The sequence below is a fragment of the Mesoplodon bidens genome, assembly GCF_964165515.1.
Source record: "Mesoplodon bidens genome assembly, chromosome: 2".
Taxonomy (NCBI): domain Eukaryota; kingdom Metazoa; phylum Chordata; class Mammalia; order Artiodactyla; family Ziphiidae; genus Mesoplodon; species Mesoplodon bidens.
Window position 1 is genome coordinate 142,464,146 of NC_138177.1, and position 18,612 is coordinate 142,482,757.

General features: G+C 39.1%; 1 protein-coding gene across 1 annotated transcript in view; it reads right to left on the minus strand.

Annotated features, from left to right (window-relative positions):
- Positions 1-761: 761 nt before the first annotated feature.
- The window catches only part of ZYG11B (zyg-11 family member B, cell cycle regulator), a gene marked incomplete at its 5' end in the record, with an annotated part of 147,674 nt that continues 129,823 nt past the window's right edge, over positions 762-18,612 (minus strand). The window contains 6 exons of the mRNA XM_081223092.1: positions 762-1,272; positions 10,333-10,430; positions 11,064-11,125; positions 13,279-13,473; positions 17,259-17,303; positions 17,598-17,759. Coding sequence (XP_081079218.1) covers positions 1,109-1,272; positions 10,333-10,430; positions 11,064-11,125; positions 13,279-13,473; positions 17,259-17,303; positions 17,598-17,759 — 726 coding nt within the window. The 3' untranslated portion in view covers positions 762-1,108. The remainder of the gene's footprint in view (positions 1,273-10,332; positions 10,431-11,063; positions 11,126-13,278; positions 13,474-17,258; positions 17,304-17,597; positions 17,760-18,612) is intronic.

The window sequence follows — 18,612 nt, forward strand, 5'->3', positions numbered from 1 at the left end:
TAAGCTACTAATTCAGAAAGGAATTTATTTCTCTGAAAAACTTAAACAGATGAATGGTAAAACGTGTTTTGTTAGCTGTCAATAATAAGGTGAGGAAGGACTTCACACTCTATTCCATAGACGGGTTTGCAGAGGACACAAACCAAAGCTTCTGAGAGTTTATACTGTGAGTGAGGCTGGTTCTCAGAAAAGCTCACTATTTTTCTCATCTCCATATTAGGTAAGAGCACCTCTTTGCATCTCTGGCACAGCCCTTCCTTTTCCTCTCAGTTTTGGTCACAGTCCTAACTCAAATTAAAAATTTGAGGGACTGAGGGTTTGAGATTTATAATCCCCATATAATCTTTCATCTGAACATTCTATTCTCAGTCCTAACTTTGACCGTGCCCCACCAGCACACCCAATTACACACAATGTTATGCTTACTCAGTCTAATGCGTAACGCTGGAGGGAGAAAGGTCAAAGGTAGACTACCCAAAATCATAAAAATATATTTCTCTTCCCTCCACCCAACAAGTGGAAGGTACTCTGGTATCTATTAAAAATAATTTTTTCCCTCCCCTCCAATAGAGGTTCTGCCTTCCAAACAATACATTTATACGTGTATGTTTCCTAGAACTTTTTCATGTACTTCTTTTCCAGTGGCTTCATATAACCAGGAATAACAACTTAGGAGATTCTTTCAAACATGAAATTTAACATAAATATCACAGCTTCCCCGTAAGTCTTTCTTTTTCCTTTCCTCTGACAAACACTCAGAGTTAAGAAATTGGCCAGGGCTAGAGAAAAGTAACTGGCATAGCTGTTCCAACACAAGCTCAGAGGTCTTCACACAGAGTCCAGGGCTTGATTTTTCAAAACTGCTGAAAGGGTATTCCCAGAATGATTCCAACTTGATTTGGGATCATGGCTATCATACAAACCCAACCTTCTTATAACTTACAGAAAATCAACCAAAAAAAAAAAAAAAAGGCCAAGAAGGCAGTCAACTCACAAACTCCAGTGACAACTTGTTTCAATTCAATTCAACATTCAATTGGTGACAGGGCAGAAGACCTGACACTGAGCAACAGAGCACCTCTGAAGCCCCTGAGGATAAGAAGGGCATTCAACAGAGACGGGGTCTCTGATAATTCATGAAATGCATTCTGAAGTCATCTAGAATGGAGGTTGCAATGTGCTGTGCTTGGGGGTCTGCCTCACTGTGCTTCTGGATGTCACACAAAAGCTGCAGTCCTTCTTCTTCGACTAACATTTTGCAGTATTTGCTGGCTGAAAGAAAATCAAACAAAGAAACCTGATGGACAAGTTGGCATCTTAAATATTCCCAAATTACCACATTCACCATTTTGAAGAAAGAGTACAAAGTTTTAAGCCCTGTGACACAGGAATTAACAGATAAACTGTGTCAATTTAGAAGAAATATGCCAGTTAATGCTTGGCCTGTGTAATGAGATAATGGGTGATTCTTTTATTATGTTTACTTCTGGACAACTCTATGCTTCAAATGTCTCTAATCCTAGCTAAAAGGATAAGAACATCTTTTATTACAAAAATAGTACAAATTTCAGGTTCAGGCAATATGTTGAGCTAGACAACCTAAAAACACCAGAGCTGGATACAGTATAATTGAAAAAAATTTTAATTCATAGTTGAGTGCACAAAGTAAAGGAATTGTCCAGGAGTCAGACACAAAGAGCAAAAAGCACCTAAAGCTCATGTAACCTAACCTGTAACTATCGTGAGGCAGAAAGGGACTATCAGTTTCAGTAATCTATGAATTTACATTTTAACTTAGGAAGTCAGAAGCAAAATCAATGCATAAAGCTGGCCCCTCAAAGGGCTAGACAAGACAACGGACAAGACAATGAAACATCTGCATTTAGCCTGGGCTCCTGGGGAGAAGTCTTTCCTGAGAATTTATAACCAGTCCCAAGTTGGTATAGGGTTTGAATTTACATTACCCTAAATGTTCTGGGAACCCTTGAGCTGAGAAATTAATATAAGAATTAGTCCAATCCCAGGGAAACCTCTAGAACACTTGACAGAAGCAAATACAAAGCTGTACTGAAGGCACATGTCCACAAATCAGTCTGAAAGGATTCTCTTAATCAGTCCAAGAGTCTATTAGACACAGAAACAATGATCCAAAAACACATCTAAGGCAATTACCAAGAATGCAGTAAAAAGAAACAAAGATATGGAAACACTTTTTTAAATGGTTACAAAATATGTAGGACAGATTCAGAGAAGGTATAAGATACTTCTGATAGATGTTACAAGAAAGGAATAGAGAGAATAGGTGGAGGGTAATATTTTAAAAGAAAATGGCTGAAAATTTTCATCAATTTTGTAAGGTATAATCATGGCCTGAAACCCAGGGGCCATATAACAAAATACTGACTTGTAAAAACAATGAATAAAATCAAGACAATAAACTGGGAAAAAATATTTTCAAGAGTTTCTTCAAATTAAAAAGACCAAAAAACAGTAAACAAAAAGTGAGCAATGGAAATCAACAGACAATTCAAATATAAGACAGTTCACCTTACTTAAAATAAACATCAACTGAGACTCTCTTTCACCTTAGACTGACAAAGATCAAAAAATTCAACTAGGGCTTCCCTGGTGGCACAGTGGTTGAGAGTCCGCCTGCCAATGCCGGGTACACGGGTTCATGCCCTGGTCCGGGAAGATCCCACATGCCGCGGAGCGGCTGGGCCCATGAGCCATGGCCGCTGAGCCTGCGCGTCCGGAGCCTGTGCTCCGCAACGGGAGAGGCCACAACAGTGAGAAGCCCGTGTACCGCCAAAAAAAAAAAAAAAAAAAAAAAATTCAACTAAACCTTTTTGCAAGAATAAAAGGAAACTGGAAGCTCTAATATATTGCTGATGGGAATGCAAACTGGTAATCAATTCTCTGGATGACAGTTTAGCAATACCTACCAAAACAAGCATTCATAACACTTTGACTCAGTAATTCTAAAAGTATTCTGCAGATTATGCTTGCAAAGTGATGTCTTTTACACAGATTGGCTGAATGGATACAAAAACAAGACCCATATATATGCTGTCTACAAGAGACCCACTTCAGACCTAGAGACACATACAGACTGAAAGTAAAGGGATGGAAAAAGATATTCCATGCAAATGGAAACCAAAAGAAAGCTGGAGTAGCAATTCTCATATCAGACAAAATAGACTTTAAAATAAAGACTACTAGAAGAGACAAAGAAGGACACTACATAATGATCAAGGGATCGATCCAGGAAGAAGATATAACAATTGTAAATATTTATGCACCAAACATAGGAGCACCTCAATACATAAGGCAAATACTAACAGCCATAAAAGGAGAAATCGACAGTAACACACTCATAGTAGGGGACTTTAACACCCCACTTTCACCAATGGACAGATCATCCAAAATGAAAATAAATAAGGAAACACAAGCTTTAAATGATACATTAAACAAGATGGACTTAATTGATATTTATAGGACATTCCATCCAAAAACAACAGAATACACATTTTTCTCAAGTGCTCATGGAACATTCTCCAGGATAGATCATATCTTGGGTCACAAATCAAGCCTTGGTAAATTTAAGAAAATTGAAATTGTATCAAGTATCTTTTCCGACCACAATGCTATGAGACTAGATATCAATTACAGGAAAAGAGCTGTAAAAAATACAAACACATGGAGGCTAAACAATACACTACTTAATAACAAAGTGATCAGTGAAGAAATCAAAGAGGAAATTAAAAAATACCTAGAAACAAATGACAATGGAGACACGACGACCCAAAACCTATGGGATGCAGCAAAAGCAGTTCTAAGAGGGAAGTTTATAGCAATACAATCCCACCTTAAGAAACAGGAAACATCTCGAATAAACAACCTAACCTTGCACCTAAAGCAATTAGAGAAAGAAGAACAAAAACATCCCAAAGTTAGCAGAAGGAAAGAAATCATAAAGATCAGATCAGAAATAAATGAAAAAGAAAAGAAGGAAACGATAGCAAAGATCAATAAAACTAAAAGCTGGTTCTTTGAGAAGATAAACAAAATTGATAAACCATTAGCCAGACTCATCAAGAAAAAAAGGGAGAAGACTCAAATCAATAGAATTAGAAATGAAGAAGGAGAAGTAACAACTGACACTGCAGAAATACAAAAGATCATGAGAGATTACTACAAGCAACTCTATGCCAATAAAATGGACAACCTGGAAGAAATGGACAAATTCTTAGAAATGCACAACCTGCCAAGACTGAATCAGGAAGAAATAGAAAATATGAACAGACCAATCACAAGCACTGAAATTGAAACTGTGATAAAAAATCTTCCAACAAACAAAAGCCCAGGACCAGATGGCTTCACAGGTGAATTCTATCAAGCATTTAGAGAAGAGCTAACACCTATCCTTCTCAAACTCTTCCAAAATATAGCAGAGGGGGGAACACTCCCAAACTCATTCTACAAGACCACCATCACCTTGATACCAAAACCAGACAAGGATGTCACAAAGAAAGAAAACTACAGGCCAATATCACTGATGAACATAGATGCAAAAATCCTCAACAAAATACTAGCAAACAGAATCCAACAGCACATTAAAAGGATCATACACCATGATCAAGTGGGGTTTATTCCAGGAATGCAAGGATTCTTCAATATACGCAAATCAATCAACGTGATACACCATATTAACAAATTGAAGGAGAAAAACCATATGATCATCTCAATAGATGCAGAGAAAGCTTTCGACAAAATTCAACACCCATTTATGATAAAAACCCTGCAGAAAGTAGGCATAGAGGGAACTTTCCTCAACATAATAAAGGCCATATATGACAAACCCACAGCCAGCATCGTCTTCAATGGTGAAAAACTGAAACCATTTCCACTAAGATCAGGAACAAGACAAGGTTGCCCACTCTCACCACTCTTATTCAACATAGTTTTGGAAGTTTTAGCCACAGCAATCAGAGAAGAAAAGGAAATAAAAGGAATCCAAATCGGAAAAGAAGAAGTAAAGCTGTCACTGTTTGCAGATGACATGATACTATACATAGAGAATCCTAAAGATGCTACCAGAAAACTACTAGAGCTAATCAATGAATTTGGTAAAGTTGCAGGATACAAAATTAATGCACAGAAATCTCTGGCATTCCTATATACTAATGATGAAAAATCTGAAAGTGAAATCAAGGAAACACTCCCATTTACCATTGCAACAAAAAGAATAAAATATCTAGGAATAAACCTACCTAAGGAGACAAAAGACCTGTATGCAGAAAATTATAAGACACTGATGAAAGAAATTAAAGATGATACAAATAGATGGAGAGGTGTACCATGCTCTTGGATTGGAAGAATCAACATTGTGAAAATGACTCTACTACCCAAAGCAATCTACAGATTCAATGCAATCCCTATCAAACTACTACTGGCATTTTTCACAGAACTAGAGCAAAAAATTTCACAATTTGTATGGAAACACAAAAGACCCCGAATAGCCAAAGCAATCTTGAGAACGAAAAAGGGAGCTGGAGGAATCAGGCTCCCTGACTTCAGACTATACTACAAAGCTACAGTAATCAAGACAGTATGGTACTGGCACAAAAACAGAAAGATAGATCAATGGAACAGGATAGAAAGCCCAGAGATAAACCCACGGACATATGGTCACCTTATCTTTGATAAAGGAGGCAGGAATGTACAGTGGAGAAAGGACAGTCTCTTCAATAAGTGGTGCTGGGAAAACTGGATAGGGACATGTAAAAGTATGAGATTAGATCACTCCCTAACACCATACACAAAAATAAGCTCAAAATGGATTAAAGACCTAAATGTAAGGCCAGACACTATCAAACTCTTAGAGGAAAACATAGGCAGAACACTCTATGACATAAATCACAGCAAGATCCTTTTTGACCCACCTCCTAGAGAAATGGAAATAAAGACAAAAATAAACACATGGGACCTAATGAAACTTAAAAGCTTTTTGCACAGCAAAGGAAACCATAAACAAGACCAAAAGACAACCCTCAGAATGGGAGAAGATATTTGCAAATGAAGCAACTGACAAAGGATTAATCTCCAAAATTTATAAGCAGCTCAGGCAGCTCAATAACAAAAAAACAAACAACCCAATCCAAAAATGGGCAGAAGACCTAAATAGACATTTCTCCACAGAAGATATACAGACTGCCAACAAACACATGAAAGGATGCTCAACATCTTTACTCATCAGAGAAATGCAAATCAAGACTACAATGAGATATCATCTCACACCAGTCAGAATGGCCATCATCAAAAAATCTAGAAACAATAAATGCTGGAGAGGGTGTGGAAAAAAGGGAACACTCTTGCACTGCTGGTGGGAATGTGAATTGGTACAGCCACTATGGAGAACGGTATGGAGGTTCCTTAAAAAACTACAAATAGAACTACCATATGACCCAGCAATCCCACTACTGGGCATATACCCTGAGACAACCATAATTCAAAAAGAGACATGTACCAAAATGTTCATTGCAGCTCTATTCACAATAGCCCGGAGCTGGAAACAACCTAAGTGTCCATCATCGGATGAATGGATAAAGAAGATGTGGCACATATATACAATGGAATATTACTCAGCCATAAAAAGAAACGAAACTGAGCTATTTGTAATGAGGTGGATAGACCTAGAGTCTGTCATACAGAGTGAAGTTAGTCAGAAAGAGAAAGACAAATACCGTATGCTAACACATATATACGGAATTTAAAAAAAAAATGTCATGAAGAACCTAGGGGCAAAACGGGAATGAAGACGCAGACCTACTTGAGAATGGACTTGAGGATATGGGGAGGGGGAAGGGTGGGCTGTGACAAGGCGAAAGAGAGGCATGGACGTGTATACACTACCAAACGTAAGGTAGATAGATAGTGGGAAGCAGCCGCAGAGCACAGGGAGATCAGCTCGGTGCTTTGTGACCGCCTGGAGGGGTGGGATGGGGAGGGTGGGAGGGAGGGAGATGCATGAGGGAAGGGATGTGGGAACAGATGTATATGTATGACTGATTCACTTTGTTATAAAGCAGAAACTAATTAAAAAAATAAATAAATAAACTTAAAAAAAAATGGATAACCAGTGGACCTACTATATAGCACAGGGGACTCTGCTCAATGTTATGTGGCAGCCTGGATGGGAGGGGAGTTTGGGGGAGAATGGGTACATGCATATGTATAGCCGAGTCCCTTTGCTGTGCATCTGAAACTATCACAACATTGTTAATCGGCTATACTCCAATATAAAATAAAAAGTAAAAAAAAAAAAAAAAAAAGAGTCATGTACCAAAATGTTCATAGCAGCCCTATTTACAATAGCCCGGAGATGGAAACAACCTAAGTGTCCATCATCGGATGAATGGGTAAAGAAGATGTGGCACATATATACAATGGAATATTACTCAGCCATAAAAAGAAATGAAATTGAGCTATTTGTAATGAGGTGGATGGACCTAGAGTCTGTCATACAGCGTGAAGTAAGTCAGAAAGAGAAAGACAAATACTGTATGGTGACACATATATATGGAATTTAAGAAAAAAAAATGTCATGAAGAACATAGGGGTAAGACAGGAATAAAGACACAGACCTACTAGAGAATGGACTTGAGGATATGGGGAGGGGGAAGGGTAAGCTGTGACAAAGTGAAAGAGCGGCATGGACATATATACACTACCAAACGTAAGGTAGATAGCTAGTGGGAAGCAGCTGCATAGCACAGGGAGATCAGCTCGGTGCTTTGTGACCGCCTGGAGGGGTGGGATAGGGAGGGTGGGAGGGAGACGCAAAAGGGAGGGGATATGGGAACATATGTATATGTACAACTGATTTAATTTGTTATAAAGCAAAAAATAAATAAATAAATAAATAAATAAGAAGGCAGAAAAGAAGAAAGAAGGCAGACAGATACTTGGAGAGAGAGAAAAATAGGTTAAAATCTATTTGGTCAGCATAGCATAGGGAGATCAGCTCGGTGCTTTGTGACCACCTAGAGGGTTGGGATAGGGAGAGTGGGAGGGAGGGAGACGCAAGAGGGAAGAGATATGGGGATATATGTATAAGTATTGTTGATTCACTTTGTTATAAAGCAGAAACTAACACACCATTGTAAAGCAATTATACTCCAATAAAGATGTTTAAAAAAAAAAAAGTGATGTCTTTTATTTTAACAAATGGTATGCACTACGCTTGTACTAATACTGTGCTATATACAAATGCTCGTACTATGAGCCAAGCAATGTTTAAATGCTTTGCAAATGTTACCTCATTTAATTCTCATAACAGCCCTATGAAATAGGTACTTTAATCCCCATTTTACAGATGAGGAAACTGGAGCACAGAGGGGTTCGGTAACTTGCTCAAGCTCCCACAGTTAGTAAATGGGAGCAAAGTACAAATAGTCTGATTCTGGGGTCTGTCCTCTTAATTAGCACATATGTTCATCTTTCCTAAATATATAGTATGTGTGTGAGTGAGAGTGAGAGAGAGAATGTCATTATTCATTGAACCAGTGTTTATATTGTGATAGAAAAGACTGGAAACAATGTTAAATAAATTGTTACATCATATAGCAAAGAAATACGGAGGAATCTAAATAGTGGTGATCTGGAGTCAGATCACTAGGTTAGAACCCTATCTCTGCCAGTGCAGGCTGTTTTAACTTTGGGCAAGTTACTTTACTTCTTTATGCCTCGTTTTCTCATCTGTAACAGATATACAATAAAATGCTACCCGTTCTATCTGTTGTGAAGATTAAATAAGTTACACATAAATAGCTTACAACACTGCTTGGCACATAGTAAATATAAATACTCAACTAAATTCTAGTTTTTGTTACAGTTACTACTGTTGTAATTGAATATATCAGCGTCTATTTCAATGCCATTCAAACTGATTGATCTGCCTCCATCTATTCATATGCCAGTACCATTTAAAGAGAAGTGTTAGAGACTTCTCTGGTGGTCCAGTGGTTAGGACCCCATGCTTCCACTGCAAGGGGTGCCAGGGTTTGATCCCTGGTCTGGGAATTAAGATTCTGCACGCCGCAGGCACAGCCAAAAATAAATAAATAAATAAAGAGAAGTATTAGGGCAAGCTCCTAAAAACCATTTTTCTCAGTCAGTTCTTTCCTGTTTATCCTGCCACTTTAACTTTAAAATAATTTTCAGATTCCTCAACTCTTACTCATTCACTTGAATTGTATTATATCCGTGAATTGAAAAGAATTGAGTATAGTATGTCTCACAATTATTTCAGGCTTTTAAATTATTTCCTATAGTTTTTTTTGCATATAGGCCTCAATACTTGTTAAAGCCATTTTAAGATAGCTTATGCTTTTGATAGTTAAACCTTTAATTAATTCTAAAAGTTATATCTTAGGTTTTTTAATATAAAATTATAGCCTGTATTTCTTTTATAATAAAAGCAAAAATTTTAATAATAATGCTTAACAAAGAATAAAAGCCAAAGGACTTCCCTGGTGATGCAGTGGATAAGACTCCACGCTCCCAATGTAGGGGGCCTGGGTTCGATCCCTGGTCAGGGAACTAGATCCCACATGCATGCCACAACTAAGGAGCTGGCAAGGCACAACTAAGGAGCCCTGGAGCCATAATTAAAGAGCCCACCTGCCGCAACTAACAATCCCATGTGCTGAAACTAAGGAGCCCACAAGCCACAACTAAGACCTGGCACAACCAAATAAATATTTTTTTAAAAAAAGAATAAAAGCCAAGAATTCCCAAGGGGAATTTAAAACAGCAAAACATGGAAAAAGATTTAATCTGCCTGGGACCAACTCCTGACATCTGGCCCCCCAGCCTCCCTCAAACCATTACAAAGAGGCAAATCTATGTATTACTATAGGAAGAATAGTATTCATGATAAACTACTGAGTGAAAAACAGCAAGCTATAGGATAGTATGCACAGAATGAGCCCATTTTGTCTAAAAACATTATCCTATTCGCATATAGTATATACTAACTATAGCATGTATACAGAAAAGTATCTGGAAGCATAGTTATAGTTATCAACTTATGGACAGTGCTTGCCTATGGGGAATAGGAGTGGGAGCAAACTTTCACTTTCTATATTGCTTGACAACCACCCCCAATTATAATTCTGTAGCATTTTTTATACTAATACAAATGCTTTTCAGTTTCTTTTTTTAAAGTGTTAAAATCAGGACATAGGTGAACAATTTTTCAAAATTCCACCTTGAACTTAATCCTTCTACAGAAAAATAGCTGGAAAACTATTCTTTTTAATTACATACGGTTTTTACTGCAGACATGATACATGGCCCATAGTGCCCAGAGCTGAACCTCTGGTTGAGAGACGTTGCCAAGGAGTGGGAAAAATGCCTTGAAGGATCTAAATAAGTACAAAGAAGATGTTTCTTCAGAACTCAAGCTAACATCAGGGATATAATAATAATTTTCAACATTTTCCCCCCAGGGTCAATTCCTCACCAAGACAGATATACTGCTGAGCATATAATCAGAACTAGCATTTAAGAAATTATACTCTGTGTGAGACATTATACATTCAATATCTGATTCCACCCTCAATCTTGCATACTGCCAGCCTCATTTTACAGATGATGAAAACTGAGTCTCAGAGATTTTCTAAAAGTGATTTTCCCGGGCCTCCCTGGTGGCGCAGTGGTTGAGAGTCCGCCTGCCGATGCAGGGGATACGGGTTCGTGCCCCGGTCTGGGAGGATCCCATATGCCGCGGAGCGGCTGGGCCCGTGAGCCATGGCCTCTGGGCCTGCGCGTCCGGAGCCTGTGCTCCGCAACGGGAGAGGCCACAACAGTGAGAGGCCCGCATACCGCAAAAAGAAAAAAAAAAAAAAAAAAAAAAGTGATTTTCCCAATATCACAAAGAAACAGGATTTGAACACAGGCTATTTTATTCTAATATTTTATCACTGTACCATGGCCTCTACATAGTGAGTAGACTGAGGACAAGCTTTAAGAAAAGCACTATACCATCATGAAATTACCTGTAGGTCACCAATGCTGTCATCTTACAACTTGAACTTGGCCAATTCTGGATGGTTGTATACTGTACAAAAAGACAAATCAAGATTCTGGTATTGTTTCATGTCATTTATAATTACATATGTATGAAACAACATAAGTTTTCAAAATATGGGATTGATTACTCAAATTTAGGATACCTAACCTGCCAACTATCGATTAAATAAGCATTATATATGTAGAATATAAACAAAGTCATGTGGAAAACAATGCAATAAAAAGGGGCTCCTGTTTAATGATGGAAGATTGAGCATGCACCCACTCCTCTCCTAAATCCCATGAACAGAATGATACAAACGGTTTAAAAGAAGGCAAATACACATAGAAGAAAGCAAAAGAAAAATGGTAACTAATTTAATAGATCTAGCGCTGGGGAAGGTTAAAAAAACAAACCATTTTGAACAGAACACCCAAGAGACTTAAAAATTTGGCAAAAGTATTACTTCAGGAAGTGAGATTAGAGGTGGGGTTGAAAATAGGAGGATTGGTTGAAAGTATCAAAGAATCAAGACTTCAAGATTTCCTCTAACACCCCTTACAAAAATTTCTGGATTGGGCAATCCCATGAACAACTGAGGCTGGGAGTACCATGCTAAAAACAGGGGGCTAAAGTGAAAAATCTAAATACTAAATGCTGAGTCTCCTTTACCCCCCAACTCTCTTCCTCTAGTGGGTGTTTAGCCTGTTGGAAGCCAACCTTATAATCTTCAATCAGAAGAATAGAAATTAAGGAAGGGAGGGACGGGACTTCCCTGGTGGTGCAGTGGTTAAGAATCCACTTGCCAATGCAGGGGACACGGGTTTAAGCCCTGGTCCGGGAAGATCCCACATGCTGCAGAGCAACTAAGCCCGTGCACCACAACTACTGAGCCTGCGCTCTAGGGCCCGCGAGCCACAACTACTGAGCCTGTGTGCTGCTACTGAAGCCCACATGCCTAGAGCCCGTGCTCCACAACAAGAGAAGCCACTGCAGTGAGAAATCCGTGCACCACAACAAAGAGTAGCCCCAGCTCGCTGCAATTTGAGAAAGCCCATGTGCAGCAACAAAGACCCAATGAAGCCAAAAAAAAAGGAAGGGAAGGAAGCAGGGAGAAAAAAGAGGAAAAAAAAAGGAGGGATGGAGGGGCGAGAGGGAGAGAAAGAAATTTCCCAGAATTGAAGGAAATGAGCTTCCAGAGCAGAAAGTAGCCAACGTAGCAGATGAAAATGAACCCACATCAAGGCACATCACTGTGATTTCCAAACACTGAAGACAAAGGTCTTAAAGCTTCCGAAGAAAAATGGCACAGGACTTCTCAACAGTGATACAGAGAAATAAAAGACAATGGAGCAATGACTTAGAAATTGTGAAAATATTTCAAAACTTAACTTTTATACCTAGCCATTTGATCAACTAAATGTGAATGTATAATAAAGACCGTTTCAAACATAAAAGGTTTCAAATTTTCTTTTTCATACATCTCTTAGGAAGCTACTGGAGGATATGACCCAAGAGAATGAGGGAGTACACCAAAAAATAGGAAGGTACGCAATCCAGGAAACAGGGAATCCAACACAAGAGAGCAAAGAGAATCTCCAGAATGATAGTAAATGAATATCCTGGGATGACAGTGGTCTAACAGATATACAAAAAAGCAAATCAGATAGAAAAAAAAAAACAGAAGGCTTGGGAAAGTAGTCTCCGAGAAGTTGAAGTAGACAGGATGTGCTTGAATGTACTGAAAGGAGATGTATACTTGGAGTATAGGAAAAGGTGTGCACTGGGACAAAGAGAAAAAGAATCTTCATTTTCCAAAGTGGGAAAATAAATTGATAATGTCTTAAACTACAAAGTCAAGAAATAACAACATATGTTAGAGATATGGAGGTAAACACCAAAAGAAATAGCTTTAAAAAGAGCTGAGAGTGGGAAAGAGAATTAGAATCAGCCATATAAATGGTTTGCATGTATAACTTTTATAGAAGGAAAGTTATCAGAAGGAATGCAACAAAATGTTAATAGAGATTAGCTTTGGGTGGTAAGGTGTGGGTGATTTATAATGTTTTCTTTATATTTTTCTCTATCTTTCCCATTTTCTACAATGAACACATATTTCAAAAATTCTTATGATCTAGAAAAGTAAGTTTTCTGCAAGAAGAGATGACTCTGGGTTTTGTAAAGAGCAATGGTTCTCATACCAGATCCTGGAGAAGTGCTCTCCTCTGGAGGTCATGGGATATCCAGGGCTGTTTGTCAGATGTCAGGTGGGCTATGATGCCTGCAGCTAAATAGCTGACTTCCAATTCCTTACTATGCAGCAAGCTGCTGACATGCTTTACCACATCTTCAGTCATCAGCTTGGAAGAGAGTTCTCTGACTTCAGCTATGTTGTTCTATGGGTCAGATGGAGCAGAGAATATCAGGGACAGGAAAGGAGGGGAGAATCAGGAACTGGTTCCTCTCCCTCTCCGACTGCTCAGCTCATATACACACAAGAACACTTAGTCCCATCCTCCTCCCTCTGATTTAGCCTAACACCTACAATCCCACCCCCTTGATGATGAGGATGATCAGTAATAACAAATCATTGAGTAAGCACTTACTAAGTGCCAGGCACTGAGCTAGAGAGACTGAAATGTCTTTTTATCTGCCTTATCTCACTTAATCTTTAATAGTCCTACAAAGAAATTCGACACTCAGCGAGACTGACTTGTCAGGTTCACACTGCTAATAACTGGTTGGACTAGAATACAAATCCAGGTCTGACTAAAAAACTTAACATTCCTGGGGGCCCACTATATGTTACATTAGCTTTAAGTTTAACAGTAACAATGAAAGGCAGGAAGTATTTTTGTTATTTTATGTACTGTATTAGTTTTCTATGTGTGTAACAAATTAACACAAACTTGGTGGCTTAAAACAACATACATTTTTCCTCTCCCAGTTTCTGTGGGCCTCGCTTAGCTGGGTCTCACAAGCCTGCAGTCAAAGGGCTGGCTGGGCTGCATTCTCATCTGGAGGCTCCAATGGGTGAGGTGTGGGTGGGGAGAATACTTCCAAGCTCACTCAGACCTTGGCAGAATTCATTCCCCTGTGGCTGCAGGAAGGAGGGTTTCTTGCTGGAGGCCACCCTCAGCTCCCAGAAGCTGCCCATAGTTTTTTTTGCTATGTGGGCTTCTCCCTTCTCCAACCACTCACTTCTCGAGTGTCTGCTAGGAAGAAGGATTTTATACATATTGTAATATAATCACAGGAGTGATATCCTATTATCTTTGCCATATTCTGTTAGTTAGAAGCAAGTCACAGGTCCTGCCCAGACTCTGGGGAAGGGGATTACACAAAGACATGAACACCAAAAAAAAACTATTATCACTGGGGGTTGGTCACTTAGGGTCTGTCCACTACACAGGTGAAAAAACAAAGGTTTAGAGGATAAACACACAGCCAAAGCGACCACAGCAGTTACTGCTCCTTCTCAAGCAGCTTTCAGAAAAGTATACTCTATAGACTTAGTATGTTGAAAAAGGCATAAGGCACTCTGCAGAAAATTGTACTGTTTTGAGACCCACCCTGCCCCTTTTCCCAAGACTAGCTATACCCCTCTTGTCAACAGCATGCTTTCAGCAGAAATTGCACTGTTTTTAGATCCCCTGCCCTTCTTCCCTGGGCCAGCTACACAATTAGTCAACAGCATGACTTCAGCATTGAGTCTATTAGATGGCAGCCCCAAACAAGAAGAGACAAGATGATAGACAGAATCCTTAGCAAAACTGAGAGGGACACCTCAGTTGAGTCCCAAGTTCCTCTTGTAATCCTGGCAGAGGCTTTTATATTAGCCTTTTCTTCCCAAGAGTCTATGGAATAAAATACTGAATGGGAGCTACAGGAGAATGTGGGTCTTCCTCATACAGAAAAAGAAGGAAAAGGAACAACCTCCCTAATCCTCAGTATTCTGAGAGGCTCTCAAAAGGATAAAAAGTAGGATACTTAGCATTGTATAGATCTATGAGGCTTCAATCCACCCTTCTGGCCTGATTTCCCATTGTTTTTCTTCTTCCCACCTTCTCCCAAAATTCCAGACACTCTATATTACGGTGTCCCTCAAATGATTACATTTTCTCATCCTTTCTTAGCCCCAAATGACCTTTGTTCCTTTCTTCTACTTTTCTGTACCTTCCAGGTTTCCAATACCAATCATGTATTCCTCTCTATGAAGCCTTTCACATCTGCTCTGTCCCAAGTCCTGTATGTGTTAGGGATACAAAGGGAAAGACACAGTCCCTGCTTTCAATGAGTTCATGATCTAGAATCAAAGGCTCCCACTGGACTTTGTGCCTCTTTTCCAGCACTTACCACAGTCAATCATGAATTAGAGAGGTATGTGCATACATGTCTGACACCACCTCCCAACATTATTAGTACTACCGGCTTGCTATGTTTCATGTATCTGTGTCTTCCGAAGCACCAGCACAGCAAACTGCAGGCGCATACAGTAGTATGTCTTCGTTACTTTTTGTAAATCTTCACCTTTATCTTTAGGAAACAAAGAAATCTCTCAATAACAAATATCCTGATTGGGAGGTAGTATAAAAGTATAAACAAAGATATTTCTAAAAAATTAATTCAATTGTTAAAGAGGAAGTATAGTAAAGTGGCTAATATCAGAGGGTCTGGAGCCAGACTGCCTGAGTTTGAGTTCTGATTCTGCCTCTTACTATCTAGGTAACATAGGGTAAATGGCACTTCTGTGCCTCAGACTAAATATCTATAAAATGTAGACGACGATGTATGGGAGAGTACAGAACATAACGCAATTTCCCCATCCCTGTGTATATGCCCTTTAACAATGTGACTGCTGCTCTTCCCATCAAGGGGTGGCCACCTCCTTTAATCTGGGCTTATCCATAGGCATAAGAAATACCTGGTCTTTGTCCCTGGTTCCTGACTCAGAGCTCTCAAATCCCTTGGAATTTCTGGAGTGATTGGAGCATCTTTGTTCTAATGAGGTGACTCTTGGCAGGCACCTAGATAGCTTCTGGATGGGGGCTGGATGCCAGAAAAACCAAACCTTGATTAGAAGCCTGGAACTTTCAACCCCATGCCCCCAACTTCAGAGTGAGAGGAGAGAGGCTAAAGATTGAATTAATAATCAATCATGCCTGTGTGATGAGACCCCCCCCACCCCCACATAAATACCCCTAAATAATGGGGTTTGGAGAATTTCTGGGTTGGTGAACACATCAAGGTGCTGGGAAGGTGGTGTATCCAGAGAGGGCATGGAAGCTCTGCACACATCCCTCCTTCCTTGTCCTACATATCTCTTCTATTTGACTATTTCTGAGTTGTATCCTGTAATAAACTGAAAATAGCAAATAAAGTGCCTTCCTCAGTTCTGTGAGCCATTCTAGCAAATTATCGACCTAAGGAGGGGGTCGTGGAAACCCCCAATTTAAAGTCAGTCAGTCAGAAGTAGGGGTGGCCTGGGCTTAACAGTTGGCAACTAAAGTGGAGGCAGACTTGTGAGACTGAGCTTTTTAACTTGTGGGATCTGATGCTAACTCTGGATAGCTAGTGGCAGAATTGAACTGAATCGAACTGTAGGACACCCAGTTGGTGTCAAACAAGTGGCAAAGTGGTTGCTGGAAAATACCCCGGGTCTCATAACCTACTTTGACCTGTGAGACATTAGAAAATCTGATATAAGCAGAGGTTTAAGAAGCACTTGTACAGTGCACTTGCCTTCTATTGCTGCCCAGAAACTGCCAAGTGAAGAAGCTCATGGAGACACAAGGCCCAGCTAACAACCTGCACCAACGGTCAGAGTTGAGAGTCAGGCCATCCTAGAGCATCTAGGCCTAGCTGAGCCACCAGATGACTGCAGCGACATGAGTAACTCCACAGAGACCAGCAGAAGAACTGTACATCTGGGCTGAGTTCAAACTCTTGACCCACAGATTCATAAGTGAATAAAATGGATGCTGTTTTAAGCTGTAGTTTGTTTACAGCAATAGATGACTCATATATAATGGTATTTACTTTATAGGGATAGTGTGAAGATTAAATGAGTTAATGCATATAAACTGCTTACAAAAGTGCCTAGCACATAGTAGGTACTACATGAGTGTGAGCTTTCTATTTTTTTAAGTAATTAGAATTAACTCAAAACAATTCACCTTACCAAAAGACCAAGTACTTTTCTTTGTATTGTTGACTCTGAAAAAGTCTGTGAAAAGAATATACAGGTTTTATCATGAAGAAAAGAACTTTACAGGGACTTCCCTGGTGGTCCAGTGGGTGAGACTCCGCACTCCCAGTGCAGGGGGCCCAGGTTCAATCCCTGGTCGGGGAACTAGATTCCGCATGCGTGTCACAACTAAGAGTCTGCATGCCACAACTAAGAAGCCCTCATGCCGCAACTAAGACCAGGAGCAGCCAAAATAAATAAATAAATAAATAAATAAATAAATAAATATTTTTTAAAAGGACTTTACATATAAACTCAATCCTGTCTTCCCACCTCCAAGACTTGGATGAAGATTGCCAATCCTTGATTTTCAATAACGTGCTTGCAGGCAGCTGGAGATTCATCTGTAAGATTCCAAAGTGCTTTCAAAGTAAACAAGAAGGTGACATCATCTAAATTCTCAGTAGTCTTTTGTTTTACTATTGCTAGAAGTTCCTAAAAAACAAAAAGACAGGGAGTAAGATGCCCTAGTGACTGACTCAATTCCAGTATAAGGAAAGAAATGGTTAAGAAAAGCTTTAGAATCAAACCTTGGTTCTAAACCCAAGTTCTACCACTTAATAGCTTTGTGACCCACTTACTCTCTATAAAATGACTTACACCTATTTTTTAGGGTTTTTGTGAGGAAAAAATATTAAAGTTTATCAAGCACTTAATCTAGTTCTTGGTGCTTGTTAATAAACCTCATAATCAAGTACATATCAGCTATTCCATTATTCACATATTGACAATGTTTAGTCAACACCTTTTGGAAGTCAGGCACATATTCAGATAAGAGTGACAGATAAAAAAAAGTTTATCTCAACTAAATAAAATAATTTTTAGTTTTGGTAAACACTCTGAAGGAAACACATAAAAGCCTAAGAACTTTCTTTAGAAAAGGTGGGAGAGGGAAGACTCCATACAAAGGTAATATGTAAAAGAGACCAAAAGAAAAAAAGGACAAGGCAGTTAAGCATGGAATGAGGACATAAAAAGGGGAGGGGGGCAGATACTCCAGGCAAAAAAAAAACTTTGCTGTTCTACACCACTGAGCAGGTTAGTATGGCTACAGGATAACACTAATTTGTAGTATAATATGTCCTAATAGCTTGAAGAAACCACTGACTTATTTAACAGAGATTCCAATATACCATTTCAAATCAGAATTTTTCTAGACAAAAGTTAAGCCAGTATTCATGGTTTCTTTCAAACATACTAGACTGACATGTGAAAGGAAAAAGACAGCCATTTCCACTTAACCAGCTAATGAAAAGATACATAAAATATAACAACGCTAAACAAACCA